This window comes from Zonotrichia leucophrys, chromosome 1A (assembly GCF_028769735.1).
Source record: "Zonotrichia leucophrys gambelii isolate GWCS_2022_RI chromosome 1A, RI_Zleu_2.0, whole genome shotgun sequence".
In the NCBI taxonomy this organism is placed as follows: Eukaryota; Metazoa; Chordata; class Aves; order Passeriformes; family Passerellidae; genus Zonotrichia; species Zonotrichia leucophrys.
In genome coordinates this window covers 58,893,628-58,912,632 of record NC_088170.1, presented here as the reverse complement: position 1 = coordinate 58,912,632, position 19,005 = coordinate 58,893,628, and the positions used below count along the sequence as shown (strand labels likewise).

General features: G+C 41.8%; 1 protein-coding gene across 5 annotated transcripts in view; it reads right to left on the bottom strand.

The window, feature by feature from the left end:
• Positions 1-19,005, bottom strand: part of SRPK2 (SRSF protein kinase 2) — a 129,106-nt gene that overhangs the window by 5,408 nt on the left and 104,693 nt on the right. For 3 of the 5 annotated variants that reach the window (XM_064702870.1, XM_064702872.1, XM_064702871.1), the window contains 6 exons: positions 17,723-18,211; positions 13,907-14,007; positions 13,713-13,820; positions 3,823-3,892; positions 3,022-3,114; positions 2,501-2,593 (listed from right to left, as the gene is read on the bottom strand). In XM_064702870.1, the coding sequence (XP_064558940.1) occupies positions 2,501-2,593; positions 3,022-3,114; positions 3,823-3,892; positions 13,713-13,820; positions 13,907-14,007; positions 17,723-18,211 (954 nt within the window). The remainder of the gene's footprint in view (positions 1-2,500; positions 2,594-3,021; positions 3,115-3,822; positions 3,893-13,712; positions 13,821-13,906; positions 14,008-17,722; positions 18,212-19,005) is intronic. The other 2 variants (XM_064702873.1, XM_064702874.1) reach the window with 2 other exon arrangements.

Sequence of the window (19,005 nt, the reverse complement as noted above, 5' to 3'; positions counted from 1 at the left end):
AACAAAAAGATTTTACATTTTAATGCCAAAACATATTATTAATTCTTACAGTCAAAAGAGCTTCCATGAAGACACTGAAGAAGTGGACTCCCTGGAGTCCTTTACTGGGCTCAATCAAGATGAGACTCCATAAAAATATGTGAGCATTTGTGTCACAGTGTAAGAAGCAACTTTAAAATGCTTTTCCTCTTTTAAATGCATCCTCCTATTTGAATGTCTAAAACTGCTTCAGGCAATTACTGAGAAAGGACTTGATCCTCTGAACTCTTTAGGTTACTAGCATCTTTCTTTTTGTGCCTGGGACTTCAGCAGCACAACTCAGATGTTTACAGCACCTCTCTGAGGTCACCCTTGCTCATGGACAGGAACAGAACTCAAACTGATTTTCACCCAAGACTGATGTTTTCAAAACAGGAGCTCAAAGCAAGATTTCTAAGCCCACCCTCAGACCACAGTGAGAAATTCTCCAAGAGCCCCAGGCCTGTACCATGAGGCTTCTTATCTCCAGTGCTCAAGGCACAGGCAGATGAGTACAGAATGCAGCAGCTGCTGGCCAACTCTGCACCTCCCTGTCACAGCCTGCCAGCCCCCACACAAATCCCAGCTGGGGACAGCAGAGGCTGGCAGTGCTGGCGTGGCCAGGGAAAAGGAAAAGGGTGCCCGATGCAAAGAAAGATGCTCAAGGAAGGACACTTAGCACCTCCAGTTTTGTTCCACAAACATTTCAGCTTCCCCAGCCTGCAACAGCAGAATAACTGTTGGGGATGATCTGAAAAAGCAGCTTGGTTTGTTACTCCTTTGCCTTGCATTTGAGATCTTCTGGTTTAAGCAGAAACAGGTGGGATCCAGTCTACTCAATCTTCCACAGCAAACTTGCACCTTTATGTTGTGTGGTTGGTGAACCAAGCCTTTAATCCTACCTTAAGTCTCACCCTGAGGATGCAAGAGGCACCCCCAGTGCCTCTGAGCAGTGTCACTGATGTTCAGGCCAGAGGACAGCAGTGACACTCTGCAGCTGAAGATGCTCATGGAAGCACCAGGGCCTCTCCACATCACAGGAATTTTACCAACTGCCCTCTCCTGTGCCCTGCCCACACTGCAGCTACTGAGTATCGGCTGGGTCATTTTACAGTTCTGCCACATCACTAGAAAATGCCAACCTGTCTGCTGTAAGGTGAAAAATAGAAATGTGAGATACATTCCAGCAGCTGCAATCCCTGACTGGAGGTGCTGCAGGGAATCTCCTGCCCAGCCCTTACTGCTTGACACATTTCCAGACCCATGGGCCTGACTTTGTACACCTCAGTTACCGGGAGACTGTTTGAAGCCCTCTGCCCCCCGAGGCAGCTCCTGAAGCTCCTCACTGCCTGCTGTGCAGGGAAACACTTGTTTTAAATCCACCCTCTGCAAATTCCACTGCCTTTCCCCCAGCTCTTACACGGTGAGTGCTGGCAAACAGCAGCTCTGCCTTCAGCTCATCCACTGACTTTCTGATTACATAAACCTCACTCCACACTCAAAAGCCCCATCAGCCTCCCCCAAAGGGCAGCTGCTCCCTCTCAGATCATCACTGCTGCCCTGCTCTGCACTGCAATGCCACTGGCAGCCTCCTTAAGGACACAGAGGCACAGGGAGTCAGTCCCTGCTGCAGCAGGAGTATCCAGCACAGAGCAGGAGGGAGGGGCAGTCACTGCTGGCAGGGCATGGGAGGCTGAATCACTGATTGTGTTCAGCCTCACTGACTGTGTTCAGCCTCACTGACTGTGTTCAGCCTCACTGATTGTGTTCAGCCTCACAACCCCAAGCTCCAGAGCCGCCAGCTCAGCCCCCGGACACCCACACCTCACTGGGCAGCCCTGGGCAGGGCAATCCCCAGCTCTGTCAGCAGCACAGTGCCCTCCCAGCTGTGCTGAGAGCCCAGGATGCTCCTGACACAGCCTGTCCCTGCACACAGCACAGGCTGTCTCACAGCTGAGGGGAGGAACAAACCTGGGACATCACCACGTCCCCCATGAGTCAAACCCTGCCCTCAAGAGCAGCCTGGGCCAATTCCATCTGCTCTGCCTGCTCCCTGGGTGTGACAGCAGCTCAGTGCCCACTGGCCAGGTATTCCCTTCCTGCCTCTCTCATTCCTTACCAGTAGCTCCTGCTGGACACCACTAGCTGGGATCCAAAGCTGCTGGCAGATGATTTTTCACCACGCTACAAGCCATGCATCACTTGAGTCCTCACACTTACAGGAACATTAGACAACAGATTCACACAGACACTTGTTAACATCCACACTTTGCTGAGTACATCCCCAAATGAATTTGAAATGAAATTCTGAAATGAACACCTCAAATTGGGGCTTTTCCCAGAAAGCCAAGTTTACATCACAGATCTTCTTTAGTAAGTGCTCTCCATTTAAATGGATCTATTTCTTCAGTACCCGTAAATGAACATATTCTCCTTTTGGATAGTATTATGCTTTAAATTAGTGTTGCATAAATACCGTTACCTTTTTTGGTGAAAAACTCCTTGGAATATTTCCCCAACATAGCGTATTTTCGAGGGATTTTTCCCAGCAGTTCAATGATCAATGCTATGTGGTCTGCATTGGAGAACATTGCCAGCAAAACAGAAACATACAACAGTTTAATCAGTACATTGCATGCACACACTAACACTGGCCCGGTACAGACAGAAATAGATTGATCCTGGTAAAAAACACAGGTGCACACTGCTCACTCAGTGGCTACTTTGGAAGGATGCTTTCAGCAAAACTTCCTTCTCAAAACAATGAGTGGCAGCTGCCACAAACAAATTTTCCCATGTAATTTAAAATGTACCAATAGTTATTTTTCAGAACATTTGGGTAAAAATTAAAATTTCAGAGATTTGTGGGAATTTTGCTTTTCAAAACAGAAAATTTTGTTGTGTGATTTCAGGAAATGCTCCTTGCTGGGACATGATGCAACGGGCCACAGCAATTCCACTTCTGTCTGCGTCACGGCACCTTTCAAAAAGAAGAGGTACTACCTCTGCGATTGAAGAATTCCCGAGAATATTTTCCAGATAGAGCAAAGTGCCTTGGGATATTGCCTAGCAGCTCTATGATGTGTGCTATGTGGTCTATGAGGGAGAGAAAAAAAGGATACGGGAGTGGAAGGGGCAGGGAAAGGATGGGATAAAAAAGAAGAGGAAAGAAACTGGAATTAGTAAAAAATCAGAAATAGTTTCAAATCAACAATGTTTGCAGCAAATCCATGCAGAGGTTTCCAGGATCAGCAGAGCTCTGGCATCATTAGTAGCATTTAGGAACAATGAATGATGCCCACATTACCACTGCAAAGAGCATTTACAAGCAAACAAGCATGAAAATGGACAGGTATACAGATGGAAGCAGGAGTTAACTCTGATTTAAAAAAAATAATTAGTAATTGCCTAATACAAATAAAAATACACAATGTAAACATTATTCCAGTGTCACTCTTGTAAAGAGAATAACAGAATAAAGTTCAAATTTGTCGTTTCTTTTCTAAACTAAAATGTTGTTATTTTCAATCAGGTTTCCACACATATGCAATCTTACAAGAAGGGTAGTTTAATTCCTTCAGGCAGTTGTTAAGTAGATGAATATCTGCAGAAGGCAGTTTTTGTCCACCCACTGCTAGTGGTGGAACTTAAAACTAAAAAGAAAAAAAATCATATTTATACTCTGAAAACAACGTGTATGAACAGTTCTACTCAAATACAAAAACCCCACTGTAAGCTCACTGGAAATTTAAGAGGTGTATGAAAATACAAAGAAACTCTTACAATACCTCAAAAGAGTCATACCTTCATCCCTGGAATAGTCTTCACCAGAGTGTGGCTCAAACAAGTAATCTCCAGTCGCCAGCTCAAACGCCTACAACGCAACAGACACAGTCAGGGCTGCAGAAATAACGCCTTCCATCGAGAGGTGTCAGCACAACATCACAGCTCCCTCAGAAACCACAGCAATCCACACTCAGCTCCAGCCCGTGACTGATCTGAGACTCAGGAGCAGCCACTTACCTGGGGACACCATTCCTGCAGAGCAGCAGCAGCAGCACAAACCCAGGCTCTGCACAGAGCCCCACGTCCAGCCCCACACCCAGCCCTCTGTGGGGCTGGGGCTGGAGCCTGCCCATCCCCAGGCACTCTGCCCTTGCAGGTGGGATGAAGGAAGGAATCACACACAGGGCTGGAGTGCTGCCCCTCCCTGCAGCCCCGGGAGCCCTGGCAGTGCTGCCACGCTCAGAGCAGCTCCCCAGGGTCTGGCAGTGCTGCTCTGAGCCAGCCTTAAACACAGCCCCACCCACTCGTGTGCAGTGTGGTGCTTGTGTCAGCCACCTGAACACATCAGGCATTTCAAAATATAATAATAATATATATAAATAATACAATCTAATATATATAATAAGACCTACACATGTATCTGAAGGGTATTCACCTGTCATGTTGCATGTTGGAGGCTGAACTAAAAAAGTCTGAATCACAAATAAAATCCATTTATGACTATAACTAATCACTTGAAATTAGCCAAAAAAAAATCCATTCATGTCTATAATTAATCACTTGAATTAGCTTCTTGGATTACTCTAAATCTGAAAGAGTTTTTTGAAATACTTCAGTGGTGGGAATAAATGGCAAGATAGATACTGACGGGGAATCCAGAACAGACACCAGGACATCAGATCCCCTCAGGGCAGGCAGGGATGCTAGCCCTGTGTTAGGTGAGGGTCAAATTGAACTTTCTCTGTATGGGTGTAATGAATATGAAAAGTTGCAAAGCTCTGAAGCACCTATGAGAGCCCCTACTTGTGTCAGACATGGATTCATCTGGTCTAATTTGTTAAACTAGTCTCCTTCAGCTCTGGCTCACCAATTGCCCAAGCAGCCACAGGAATCTAATTCCTTCCAGGTGGTTTAAACATCAAACTATTTTCCATGTCCAAGACATGGGAAAAAAACTGATCCAGAAAAGCATTCCAAAAATCAGGAAGAGCTTCCGAGCACAATTCTAGGATGGGATTCCACTCCATTAGAACATTTACTACAAAATACTCGTCTCCTGAAAATAGGCACTTTTCTGTTCCAGTTTACAAACTGGAGTTGTTAAATCACCTGTAAATTTAGCCTATTTATGAGCATTTGGCTTCTTCAAGCTGTGAACTGCAGTGTCATCCAAGTGGGCTACAGCCAACATAACTCAGTGCAATCACACATGGCAGCCAAGAAAACCAAGAACACCCCTTGTTGACATTTCTGCTGATCCTATGAACAGGCCTTTAACTTCTAAAGTTACTACCACTGATAAACAGTCATTCACTACTTTTCTTATTCCACTCTTAGCTCAGGATTGACAGTTAGCATTGTACAGCTGAAAACAATTGGAATGATTTCATAAAATACCGGGTTTCTAAACTGAAACAAATGTTAAGAGCAGCCAGAAGCGATCACTGGGATATCTCTGAACACACCACAGAGAACAGTGTTATTCTCCTGAGGTGAGACAGAGAAGACCCAAGTGTCCTCTCTGTATCTCATGGCAATGAATTTATTCATAGGGAGAGCTGGAGCAGCTTTCCCAGGAGAGCACACACCAGTGGGGCTGATTCCCAAGGACATTGAGGAACTCCCTGCTATTACACACAGATCTCTGGAGAAGAATGGAAATGCAGCTGAATTTAGCCACAGGGGTAGACTACACAAGAATATAGTTTCTGTCCATAAAATGAAGTATTAATAGCTTGATATGTCTGTGTGGGACTAAAAAGATTAAACTGAAAAACTGTGAAAACTGTTTATAAAAAAGCACAAGAGGTAAGCATACTGCTATGATGCTCTGAATTTCAGATCAGTTTGTGTATCACAAGAGCTGAAAATTCCCACATATTTGGGATATTTTTTTTGTATACCACCTTCTCACTGAACAAAAACCACAGCTTTTGAAAGTGACAATGATGTCTCTCTTTTTCTTTTGTACAGCTCTGACTGCATGCCCAAGATGGGCTGGGGCCACAGCACTCCACACATTTGATTTTCTGACTCTCCCTAAAGGACTCCAAGAACAAAACCACTTCTGACTCAGATGCACACAAGGACAGCAGAGGCAGGTGCTGTGGTGTTTGCAATGATGGTTCTTGGCACCCATGGAAGACAATGTCTCACAGGTTCATCTGTGGCACCTGCTAATATGTTCCCAGCTACTTTCAGGACAGACTGGCTACACTGGGCAAGATAAATGAAATTAATTTGTCTTCATATAAAAAAGAATAAAACCAGACCAAGGTTTTTGTCATAAAGAATCAGTGCTAGAGATACATTAATAAACACATGAATAGCTGTAAGAAGGACAATCCCATCTCTGGATTGTATCAGTTTTTCTGCTCTTTCAAGCAATCTCCAAAGGGGTGGTGCCCTGGAAAGCCCAGGCTGGGATGGAGCGGGAGCTCTGGCTGTGCCACCACTGCTGCTCTGGGCATCCTCAGCACTCAGCCACACTTGACACCCACCTGCAGGCACAGACAGCCCCCAGACCCCACAAGGGAGGCCACTGACACTCTGTGATGACTCAAGGAGGCCCCAGGGGCAGCACAGTGACCACGGGCCTGCTCTGCCCAGCCCTGACCAGTCTGGGGCCACCAGTGTGCCAGTGACCCTGTCCAAGTGGGGAGAGGGCAGGGAGGAGCTGAGGCATTACAGGGGCTGAGCAGAGGGGCAGGAGGGGAGGCTGGCAGGGCTGGGTCTGCTCACGGGGAAAAGGGATTTAATTGCTGCACTCCAATGCCTGAAGGCAACAGTGCAGAAAAGAAAGTTACACTCTCCCCAATGAAAGGACAACACAGGGAGCAAGATGGGAAATTCCAATCAAACACAGGAAAAAATTCTTTGGTGAGACTGCCTGAGTGCTGGGACAGGCTGCTCAGAAAGGCTGAGGAAATGCCACTGGTACAGGTACATCCTGAGGTATGCACCCCTCACCTGGACATGGCACTGAGTGACCTCATCTAGCTTGGACAACAACCCTTGTTCAAGAAGGAGGCAGATACCAGAGATCACTTTAAACCTAAATTTGTCTATAATTTCTGTGACAGTGTTCACAGGGGTTCTGGGATGAGGGAAGAGATGAGGATATGACTCCATGTTTCAGAAGGCTTGATTCACTATTTTATTATATATATTACATTAAAACTATACTAAAAGAAGAAAAGGATCTCATCAGAAGACTAGCTAAGAATAGAAAGGAATGATAACAAAAGCTTCTGTCTCAGACAGAGAGTCTGAGCCAGCTGTGATTGGCCATTAATTAGAAACAACCACATGAGACCAATCACAGATGCACCTGTTGCATTCCACAGCAGCAGATAATCATTGTCTACATTTTGTTCCTGAGGCCTCTCAGCTTCTCAGGAGGAAAAATCCTAAGGAAAGGATTTTCCATATAGGATGTCTGTGACAAATTTCCAGGATGCTACAAATACAGACTAACTATATTTACTTATTTTCCCTTTGAAAGTAATAAGTTCTAAAAACAAGTTTCTTGACAGAAATTCCAACTCTAAAATACCATGATTTTTTAACTTAATGTTGACATTTACCTCAAGACAAGTCAGCATTTTATTTATTATATGGAGATAAAAAATTAGCTACATCACACTCAACATATGGCACAGAAGCCCAAGGCAACATCCATCTTTACTGAGTGTTCTGGCAATTTCTACTTACCACTTTCCTAAGGTTCTCACAGAAAACCAGTCTAGACTGCTTTTCTCCATCTGCAGATGGTGAACCTTTCACAGAAATGGTTACACTGCTGTTTGATAGGCTCTGAAGAGGCTCTATGTATGTGAACCCAGCACAGCACAGAACTGGTGCCATCACTACATAATGGAGCCACATCTAAATACACAATTGGAAATAGCTCCATTTTCACTGTGTGACAGCTGTGCACTCAATCTGCTGATTGAAACATGGATGCATGCCTAGGGAAAGCTCTCTGGGAGAGGACTGGAAGAACAATTCACTTGGACTGCATCAGCCTCCCTGAACTGAAGTCCCAGCTGAAAAAGAACAACAAGCTATAGGCCAGAATTATTATTTTGACAGATGAGATGCAGCTCTTGGCCAGAGCTTCTCCTACCCAGCTGAAATGAAGAGATGTGAATGTGAAGACTGTAACTGCTTTAAAAGCAGGCTTGGTTTTAAGAACACTGTTCCACAGGTTGGTGGGAGCACAGAAAGAAGATCAGAAAGCTTTCTGAGATACACACACCAGCTGACAGCTTGTTCTCCCATGGACATCCCCCCCTGAAGGGCGAGGCAAGGAGAAGAGTCTGAAAGGCATTTTGCATGGTTAGTGCTTGTAAGGAAGGCCAAATATACCAACCAGAGACTTGCATGGGATGCTTGGAAAGGAAACAAGGTCATTTTATTTGCTGTACTCCAGTCTTGGAATCATGCATGCTGAGTGGCTGTTTTGGAAAGTCAGCTCCTCTGGGAAATCATTTTCTTTTGAGTGTTTCAGGTTGTCCACCCACCACCTTCAGGAAGGGTGCACAGCAAGTAATAACAGCATTCTGTACTGGATCTGCCTACTGAAAAATACGTGCATAGCAACTTCAGCTTTTTCTCCCCTCGAAACCACATTTCTGATTTTCAATTTTTCCTCAAAATACTGCTTCTGTGCAGACTGAAGCTTGTCATCACACCTTTGGTATGTGCCACTCACACATACTGACATGATGATACTCATGATCCCATGGAGACATGATCATTTTTCCCTGCTTACAACAGTGAAGAGTAGTTAAGGACAGCTCCCTCTCCACCCCACACTGGAGAACAGCACACAAAGAAATAAACTGGGGGCACAAGTCTGCAAGGCACCCACAAGCACTTACATGTAGGTTTAATTTTAACATAACTTAGGATATCCTGTTCATTCTCCTCCATTCTGTTCCTCTGAGTTCTCTCACACAAACAGAAACGGCAATGAATAAACCCCAGTGCTGTAAACTTGCTTTTTTTGTAGTAGCACATCCTTTGTTTTGAAAGCTCTGTGTCTGTCCCCTTTCCATCACACCTTGTAGTGTTTTCTTTCATCATCTGTCTTCTCTTTGGGTAGATAAAATACCAAGTACAATTTTCACCTTCTCTGACTTCCTGCTGATCTATGGCTGTCATCTGTTTGCTAGTTCTTATTACAAAGAGAGGATATTGCAGGAATCAAAACCCTCCACCAAAAATACCTCAGAAAAGTGTTAAAAACTTAAAAAGCCTTGTTCACGTCCCAGCCTGTGACACAGTCACCTCTTGCCAGCAGCCCAAACCAAAGGTAATGAGCAAAAGTCAGATGATGAGATTCATCACTTCAGGTGCTTTTCCTGTCCCCAGTGCAAGGAGATTGGAACAAGGAAAAGCAGTGGATAGATGGTGCTTGCAGTCATTTCCAGAAGCAATACAAAAGGATGCTGTCTGCCAGTACTAACTCCCTTATCTTGCCAGGATTTCTTGGCAGCAGCAGTGGAGTACTGTGTTCTGTGTTTTCTGGGATTTAGGAAATGCTAAATCACTCAGAGTCTGTTCAGTTGCTGCTCTAAAGAAAGCAACCCGCTCAATACTGTTAATGTGGAAATTTAAACCAATACAACTAAATCATCAAGGATGTTTTCAATCCTGTCAAAGGTACTGCTGCCTCCAAATCTATTCCCCTTTTTTGGGTGAAAATGAGAGATGCACCTCCCTGCTGGCAGAATTTAATTAGGGCTTAGTACAGGAAGGGAACATCTTCTAGAATTTAGTAAATGTGGAGAGATTCCCAGTGCGTAGCTCTCCATGAGAGCAGCTGACAGTTCCACATAAACAGGCCACAATGTTAAAAGAAAAATAAAAGGGCAGTGTACAATTTCCTTAACCAAACTTATGTGTGTCCAGCAAATGACAGCAACAATCATTCCAACCAAGATCACCAAAGTCTAGAGACAAAATATAAGTTACACTTTGTGGAATTCTTTGCCAAGCACTGAGCAAGCAAACAACTCCACCGAGGTCTGGAAAAGCCCACTGACATCCAACCTCCTTCACAGCACTTCATGCATGCTCTGCACTGATTATAAGCCTCCAAAGATATGCATCATCCTCTTTCTTCCCTTCCTTCCTTTGTTTTTTCCTGAGCAACTCTGCAACTTATATCACCTGAGCAGAGGACTGGTACTGGTCTGAGGATATTCACACTCATCCTTTAAACCTGATTAAGAGAAGTTTGGGGCACAAGAACTGGGGCATGCCAAACTATCTAAAATTAGAAGATTCAGCTCACAGGCTGGTGGCTTACAATGCCACTTATTCACTGATATAACACCAAAGAAACAGCACTGCAAGATCATTAGCCCTGAGTTATCTTGCTCTCTTTTGCTGTTTGGGTAGAGTCCTTACATGGCTCTGATTACAAACACTCCCAGCACAGGTAACCCTGACCAGAAACTGGCTAGTCCCATACTAAAATCAATACAAATAAAACAGGACTTTTCTTTCCTGGAAGCTGCATCAAAACCATCACACTCCTGGCTAGACAAAGCCATCCCAAACTGACTGAGGCCAGGTAAGGAATGCTCTCCATTCAGACACAATGTACCATGTCCCAGAAGATTCATAATAGAATATTCTGGAAGTTGCTGTGCACACAGAACACAGATGCTTTGCATGCTCAGGGCCTGATTATCAGAGGTCTTGTTTAAAAACTTCACCTTCATCCTTATTATTAAAGGCTGTGTAAAATGGACTGGCAAATGGTATGATGGAAAAAGACATTTTACTGCTGCTGAGATAAAACACAATCTTCTGTGCTTAACACACTTTATGCCATAAATACAAGCCAATACAAGAACCAGCAGCTGGGCCACTCATGGTCAGTGCTACCCTCGGTGAGCAAGATTATTTCATTAGCAAGGAAAATGCAGTGAAAACTTTAGGCTCAAATGGAGATCTATAAAGTACAAGACCAAGTTAAGACTCCAGGTGAATCCTGGTACCAAGCATTCCAAGTCATCCTTCATATAATCCAGGACACAAAGATTTGTGAGTTTTATATGCACATAAATCTGTGACACAGAAACCCTACAAACACTAAGTTCCAAGAAAGGCCCTTTTTTTGCCATTTTTTAAATGGAGATATGAGCTAGAATATCTGACACACTAGTGGACACAAAATACATGGAGAAAATCTACTTTGCCAGTTAAGCAGTGTTCATGTGTGCTTGGTGCTGTCACATTAGGTAAAGTATGGATGGATGGAAACTTGCCAAGGAAAAGTAACGGCAATACTGCTGGACCACTCATTTTACACAGTACTGCTTCCAAAATGTCCTTAATGACTCAGGACTTGTACTAGCAGAGTTGCCTCTGCTCTCCTTTGGGAGTCCTGGACATCAAGGCTAACAGGGTATCTAAGCTGTATTTTGGCTGAAAATAAGCACCCCCTGCTCCAGCAGACAATCCCTTTGCAAACACAGTAAACATGGAACAGAGGGAATTAAATATGAAACAAGAGCAAGATAATCTAGAAGGGCATTTTCTGAATCAAATCTAAGTACAACAAGGAAACCAACCTTGAGAAAGCCAAGTAGAGGCATTAAAACACTTTGGCACTTCACAGTCCTCGACTGCCTTAGGGATTGGAGAGGTTCACATTATAATTTCCAAAGACAGCCTAAATAAATTTGGGAGTTTGCAGTTCCACATCAGGAATGCTTTCCTGGCTGTTAATCTCTATTACAAGTCCTCTGCAGGAAGAGGTATTAAGGCCTCCAAGGCAATCCCTACCTCAGAGCTGTTTTCCATCTGATACAGGATCAGCATCCCCAATGCTCTGACCCATTTTCTCAGCCACACAGCAATGCAAACACATTCTAGGGGTTTTTAAATGATTATTTTTTTCTGTGAGCTTGAGAGGCTGCTCTCTGTTTTTTACACAACTATACCGTGATGACAATTATATTCAACAATTGTATGTAAGTGCTGTAATGTTATAAAATTTCTACTGCATTTCTTAAGGGCAAAAACCTAAAGACTGTGACAGAAGACAGAATTACAGCACTTCTGCCTGAAATGCTTTACTACCTGCAAGGCTTACATAACAAAAAAAGCAGAACTACATTTTCTCTTTAAAATAATGAAATTTCATACATAATTGTGAATCTGAGTTAAGGTACCTCCAGTGGCAGTGATGCTTTAGGCCTTTTTCTTTCCCTGAGTTTGAAGCAAGCAGGAACACTTACATAACACAGAGGAGAAGTTGTAATAGGCTGGCAAACCCCAAGTATTGCAAGAATATTACATTCCTTAGATGTGATACTGCTATTTAGTACCCCTCTGTCCTTAAACACAGTTCTAGGTAGACCTCAGCCTGCTTTATGTGCCTTTAGCTCCAAGACTAAAAGACTTTATAAGACTGTAAAATTAGCAGTGACAGGTACAACTTCAAGATGAATGCAGGGTGTCCAATAAAATAAAAGGTTATCAAGTTCAACTGAGGTTTACAAAATACTAGGTAAAAGAACAAAGTCTCTATAATGACTCTGTAGTTAGTTAAGAGAAGAATAACTTAAGGAATTAAAGAACAAACTGAGGAATATTTTAATGCTTTGTTTTCAATGTAATAGAAAAATTCTCCATTTTGTAAATTTTGGAAATAGATGGGTTTGCTGTGTACTAAAGAAAAAGCTAGTATTAAACTCCAGAGCAGACATACTTTAATTTCACTTATGGGTTAGCTAGTTCCAACACATGGCTTGCTGAACTATAATATCTGTAGGATTTTATGTTCCTTTCAATCCTCCTCCTCCTCCTCTCCCTCCGAGCTGTGTAATTCTTCTCATCACCCACACATGCAAACTGTGTCTAGTATGAATCTTCTCCTCCTCCTCCTCCTCCTCACACACTTACTCTTATCAGACATGTATTTGTAAAATATAAAGATTTTATTAAGATTTTACTTTTAAAATAGGCAAAGGTATTTCTAAATTTGGTTTTTTTCGATATACATACTATCTTAAATGAGAGGATGCAGTGTGTTCATCCTCAAAGAGTTATTAGGGTGTTTCAAAAAGCTGCATGATCAAGTTTTCACTTTTTCTGTTCTGTAAAGACTTTTCAAAAGCTGTAATTTCAGTTGTGTTAAAACTAATTCCACAGAATGTTACCACATATTTTATGCCAATAAACTGAATTCCTACTCTTGAAAGTTTAGAGGCAAGCCTAATCCAATCCATGTTTTCACTGCACTTGGCACCAATTTAAAGTATTTCCCTATTTTGCTACTTCACACAAGAAAAGGGAATAAAATCACAGCTAACAGTAGCCCAGGTTCTAAGATTGGAATGAAACAAACAGTTGTACTTTGTCAGTTACATTTTGTCATTCAGAATAGATACAGATTTTTCCCTAAACTTGCATGTTTCTGACTACAAGTTTAAAATGCATCACATGAAAATTAGATGTGCTCTCCAAAATATTTCCTTTTGATTAAGAAGGCTTGAGAAATTGAAAGAAAGGGAAGAAATCATCAGCAGCTATCTGATACAGCATCATTTATGATAATGTATTTGTATCAAAACATCAAAAACATCCCCATCAGGCTTCCTCACTAAATAAACAACTGTTTCAGGAGCTTCACTCTTGTAAAATACACATTGCATTGTTCTTACCATACATGCTGTACTCCAGATATCAGCAGGTGTACTGTAACCTGCTCCTATTAAAACCTCTATGGATCTGTACTGTCTTGTCTGGATGTCTTCTGTGAAGTGTTTGTGCTAAAATAGAAAGAACCACATTAATGGGAAAAAAGCACTATAAAAAGACCTGTGCTAAATAGTGAACATGATGTAGTTACACTTACCACCCAGCAGGCATTCCCCAGGTCAGCAATTTTAACTCTAATTTTATCTGCATTCCTTGGGTCCAGGGGATTCACCAGTAAGTCAGCAGCACGAGTTTTTGCTAACACAAGCAAAATGCAGAACAGTTAGAATGTTAAGCCCACTATTCATTATCTCTAAGCAGTTTTGCCTTGACACTTTGTTCAGTGTTGTCATACACTGAATACATGAAAATAATTTGCTGAATGTTACAAGAAATTTAAGCAACATAAATAGGATTTCTTCCCCTGATTTCTAAATATCCTTATACATTTCAAGTGCCAATTTTTTGCATTTTTTAGCTGCCAAATGACTCTTACTACAATGACCAGAGGAGCTTCTGAGCAAAACCAGTGCATGTTTCCAGGAACAGATTCAGACAGAAAATGTGAAAACTCAGACTCCAAGAACTCACCCACTACACACATGAAAGATATGTTCTTGGAACAGTTTGGTTGAGAAAATAAATCCTGCACTTCCATGCCTGGCTACAGTAAAAATCTGGCTGAATTCTTCCTTTTTTTTTTTTAAACCTATCCCAAGGTGTAAAGGACTCACCAAAACCTGGCTAATTTGAGAGCCTAGAGGGCTGTCATCCTTTTCACAAATAATTCAGCACTTAAAAGTTCACAGAAGGTCCTATTTGCATCAATTATGATCCAGACTAAAAAGGCAGAACTTTGATCTTGCAATCTTTTGAGGCTCTTGGGACACTGAAACCTTAACACCCCCAGCAGAGGCGCTGCTTTTCTCTGTTTTGCCATTCCACCTGCCAGTTCCTAAACTGGGAAGAAAGCAGATGAAGGCAGAAGACAGAAGCAGGTATCACACACCACAGGGAAGCACAGACTGGTCTCTGTTTCCTTGCCCCAAAGCTGCAAGGTGTAAATTGGAAACTGAAGGTAAGATAAGAAAGAGGTACCAGACCCAAGGAGCACTTGTGGCTGCAGTGACCTGATAAACAGGTGAAAGCCTTGGAAGAGGAAAATACACCAGACATGGGACAAGGACAAAAATGCTGGATGTCTAATGGAGAATTAGGAGTGACTGAAATCAGATGGAGATCTTCAACTGCTGGCACAGGAAGCCTGAATGGGTCATCAGAGCACTGAATTTCAGCCAGCCAGAAAAGAAAGTGGCAGGGCCCACCAGAGGAGAGAGGGAATGAAAACACAGAAACAGCAAAAGGCAGAGGGGGCAGTGACCACAACAAACAGCCCTCTAAAAAAGCTGGAATGGAGTCCAAGACTCAAGTTTATAAAAAGCATCAACATAAGGAGAGAAGTAAAACACTCAAAAGACAGGAACTAGTAAGACTAGTAAGCTTAATACTGAAGTCTTCCCTTAAAAACACGCTGCATAGTACAGTGCAATATTTTTAACACAATCACACGCACTACTGAAGACACAACAGGACCTTTCTCAGTTCAGTAGTCTTTGCAAAAAACAAACAAAAAAACAAGACAATGCTGGATAAATCCTTCCCACACGTGTTGTTGAAGGACTGCAGTAAATAAAGTCAAATGAAGGGGGGAAAAAAGCCCCATGACTAAGACATCTGAATATGACATTATGCAACAGCTTTCTTCAACCTCTTCCTAAGAGAGGGACCTGAGCTGGCAATAGGGAAGTGCCAACACTTTTGTGTTTTCCTAAAAAGTTGTGATGCTTAAATCCTGTCTCTTCTTGGATTCTGTATTTGACAAACACAGATCATTTACAACTGAAAGTGAAGGCAGAGTAAGTGCATTTTCTAGAAAATACTCACAAAAAAGCATCCAAACAAGTTTAACCTTTGAACAAAATTAGTGAACACTTCTGTGTCCTAGTTCCACAAAAACTAGGAAATATCACCTTAATTCTCACAATCTCTGCATGACAATGTACTCAGCAAACATTCAAACACTGGAGAGAGGAGGAGGAGAGTCGTGAGGAAATTAGAGATCTATCTTCAGGGCATTTGGTCACGCAGTGAAAACTTGAGAAAAACCAAAACTGCTCACCCACTAAACACAAACTGGTTTGTACACCAAATAAAGCAAGAATCCCAAAAAAATTAAGATGAGACCATGCCACTTAACAATGCATAGCAATGCCTAGAGAAAGAGGAACAAATGAAAGTCTACTTTAGTACACAAAAAGGAGAATAAAGATATGATGAAAAATTATGTAGCACCATTTAAAAATATTAAATGGCCTCTAACTCCTGTATGCTTCTTTCTAAATACCTTCACCTGTTTTATTACTGTTATACTCAATCTTATTATTGATGTCATTAATATCTCTAACATTCAGCTTTTCTCCCTTCTTCAAAAACGTCAACTATCACTGAATTTACTGTCTGTCTTCTCTCTTTGCAAGAAAGGTGTGAGAACTGATGGGATAACATCAAGGAGGAAGAAAGTAGGTTTTTTACCCCAGCTAGGGAGCTAAGCTGTTTCCATGAGGACAAAAGCAGCTTTAATCTCTGAAGACATGAGGATTTTACTCACCAGCCCAGGAAAGCAGCAGAGGAGTCTTTCTGCCGATATGCAGGGGGCAGAACAAAAGAAGAAACTACCAGGCATTCAGGAACCTGCTCTGTATTGTTTCAGAGAGTAAGGAGGTGGACTAAAGCCTTATTTGCCTGGATCTTCCAGAAATGCAGTTCTACTGAGCTGTACTTTATTTCACATTTCTTACTTTACCTGTCAGACCAATCTGTGAATTGCTCTTCTAAAGTCTGAAACCAAGAAATACACTTGACTGCATTTTTCAATGCAGCTCAAATTCATCTGTGACAATATTGATGTCAAGCTTGGTGATCTTCTCCCTAAGCTCCCATTTTCTTCTATCTGCTCACAGATTTAAACTCTCAGTATCTTCTTTAATAAAGCTGAAACCCATATATTTATCATTTAACCACTGGCAATATAAATAAGATCAATGTGCAATATCCTGAAGCTATTTAATTCAATGGCAAAAATCCAGCTCTTAGCAATGACACCAAGATTTCACCTTCCATGTCTTCAAATGGATTTACAGGCAAAAGTTCTGGACTGATGGCCAGAATTTAAATGTCCAAACCCATGCTGAATATAGAAACACCATAATGAGTTGAGGGTTGGCAACATGCCCTGCTGAGTATTAATAAAAGGTTAAAACAGGAACTGTTTGACACAGAAAGAACAATTAATGAATGAAAACACAGCATGATACAGATTTTTTTCAATATGACTGAGAAAAGATGTGACAATAAGTAACAGATAGAAGCAGCAGCCAGACAAGCTCAAACTTGCTACAATTCTTCTAAAACAATTCAGAGTACCAAGCAGTTGAACACGCTTCAATCACACTGGATTATAATTTCATTTGTCCATTTAAGAACAGGTATTTTTCCTTTTGAAAAATACATTTTAAGCCAACAATAAAGGTTACTGGGCTTAAAAGATGGTGTATTAGTGACTTGTTATCAAAGGACATCAGGTTACATGATCTCATGCTCATCTTCTACCTTTAAACTACAGGAATTATGTATGTTTATTTGCAACTATAGATTTCCTTTTCTCTTTCACGTGTAGACTGACTTCTCAATGCAAATGTTTATTCTACAATCATTTGTTTATCTAATACCCCTTCAAAGCAAGTTCTAGCCTGGAAAATAACCCGTAAATCACAGTTCTGCAAGAAAAACCATCCAATTCACTTAAACCATCTTTTCTTAACCTAACCACTGCCTTTGCATTCCATTTACCTGCCTCTTTTAATGCAATACACCCCCATGCTACAAGACAAAAGCCATTACAAGGAACACTTACTTTTTGGCAAATCCCCAGTGCTGGAAGCTGAAACCGTCCTGCTCCTGTCATGAGATGGGCTGCTCTCCTCCCTTTCAGTTACAGTGGATCCTTCAGACACAGCAGAACCACAGGCTACAGACTCCAGAGCCCCAGAGAACACTGACGCTGAAAATTCCGAGAATTGGGACTCTGGAATTTTATGACGTCCATTTGGCAATTCACCATTAAACTGTTCGTAGGAGCTGCTATAAGAGTAATCACTTTTTGCATTTGGATCATCAAGATTATACTCCTCTGGATTTGGACATTCTTCCTCTTCTTCTTCCTCATCTTCAATCTGTTGTTCCAATAGGAATGGGCCGTTCACAATATGGCCGTTTGTTTTGGGGGATTCTATCCACTTAGGGTCTGTAGAGTCAGTGTTGACAAGCTCCTGCTCAACATCATCATCCTTTTCAGTGTTTTCCTTCTCTGTGTCTTCTTTTTCATCCTGATCTTCTGCTTCACCTGAAAAATTTCAGCAAGCAACACATTACATCACACATTAACAAACCAGACTAAAATTAGGCATTCGTCATTTTTAACTCTTCAGTAACTACCTGACTTATGACATATCACACAAGGAAACACTGAATATCACTGAAATATGCAAAGCTTCAAATCTAAATTAAAGATAAAAGGATGGACTAGTAATACTGTTGGAAAAATAAAAAATAGGAAGGGCTTCAGGAGGGAATAATCCAGAAGAGAATGATGTTATGAAGGGAAGATGAATCAGGCCTTGAATCCAAGCTTTTAAAAATCTAGAAATCAACCTATGTCAATGGAGTCATCACAGAAGCAGGAAAACTCTTAATAAAAGCAGAACTAAAACAAATCAAACTGAACTACAGTCTCAGTAGTTACATCTTTATCAGGACTGAAGAGCTGACAAGAAAATCAGGGAAGCCAGAATGGAGCTGGACCATAACGATTATATGGTCCAAGTCACCAGGGCTGAACAGGAATTTTAACAAGACATATCAATTTTAGTGAAGAAGTTGTAATCTCTGTTACCTGACAGATCACTACAACAAACACTGTAAGAAGAAAAAGGGGAAGCAATGATGACTCTAACTACAACAATAATATTATAGAAAAATGCATCTTATTCTTCTTCTATTTCACCAGGACACTCAGTTATTCCACTCCATGTGGCATGGTGACTGTTCTGTGCTTTTTTGAATTGTTTATAGCTATACACTGCTATTGCTGCCTTTCTTCAATGCTGCAGCAAGTTTGATTTTTCTTTACTTTTTTAG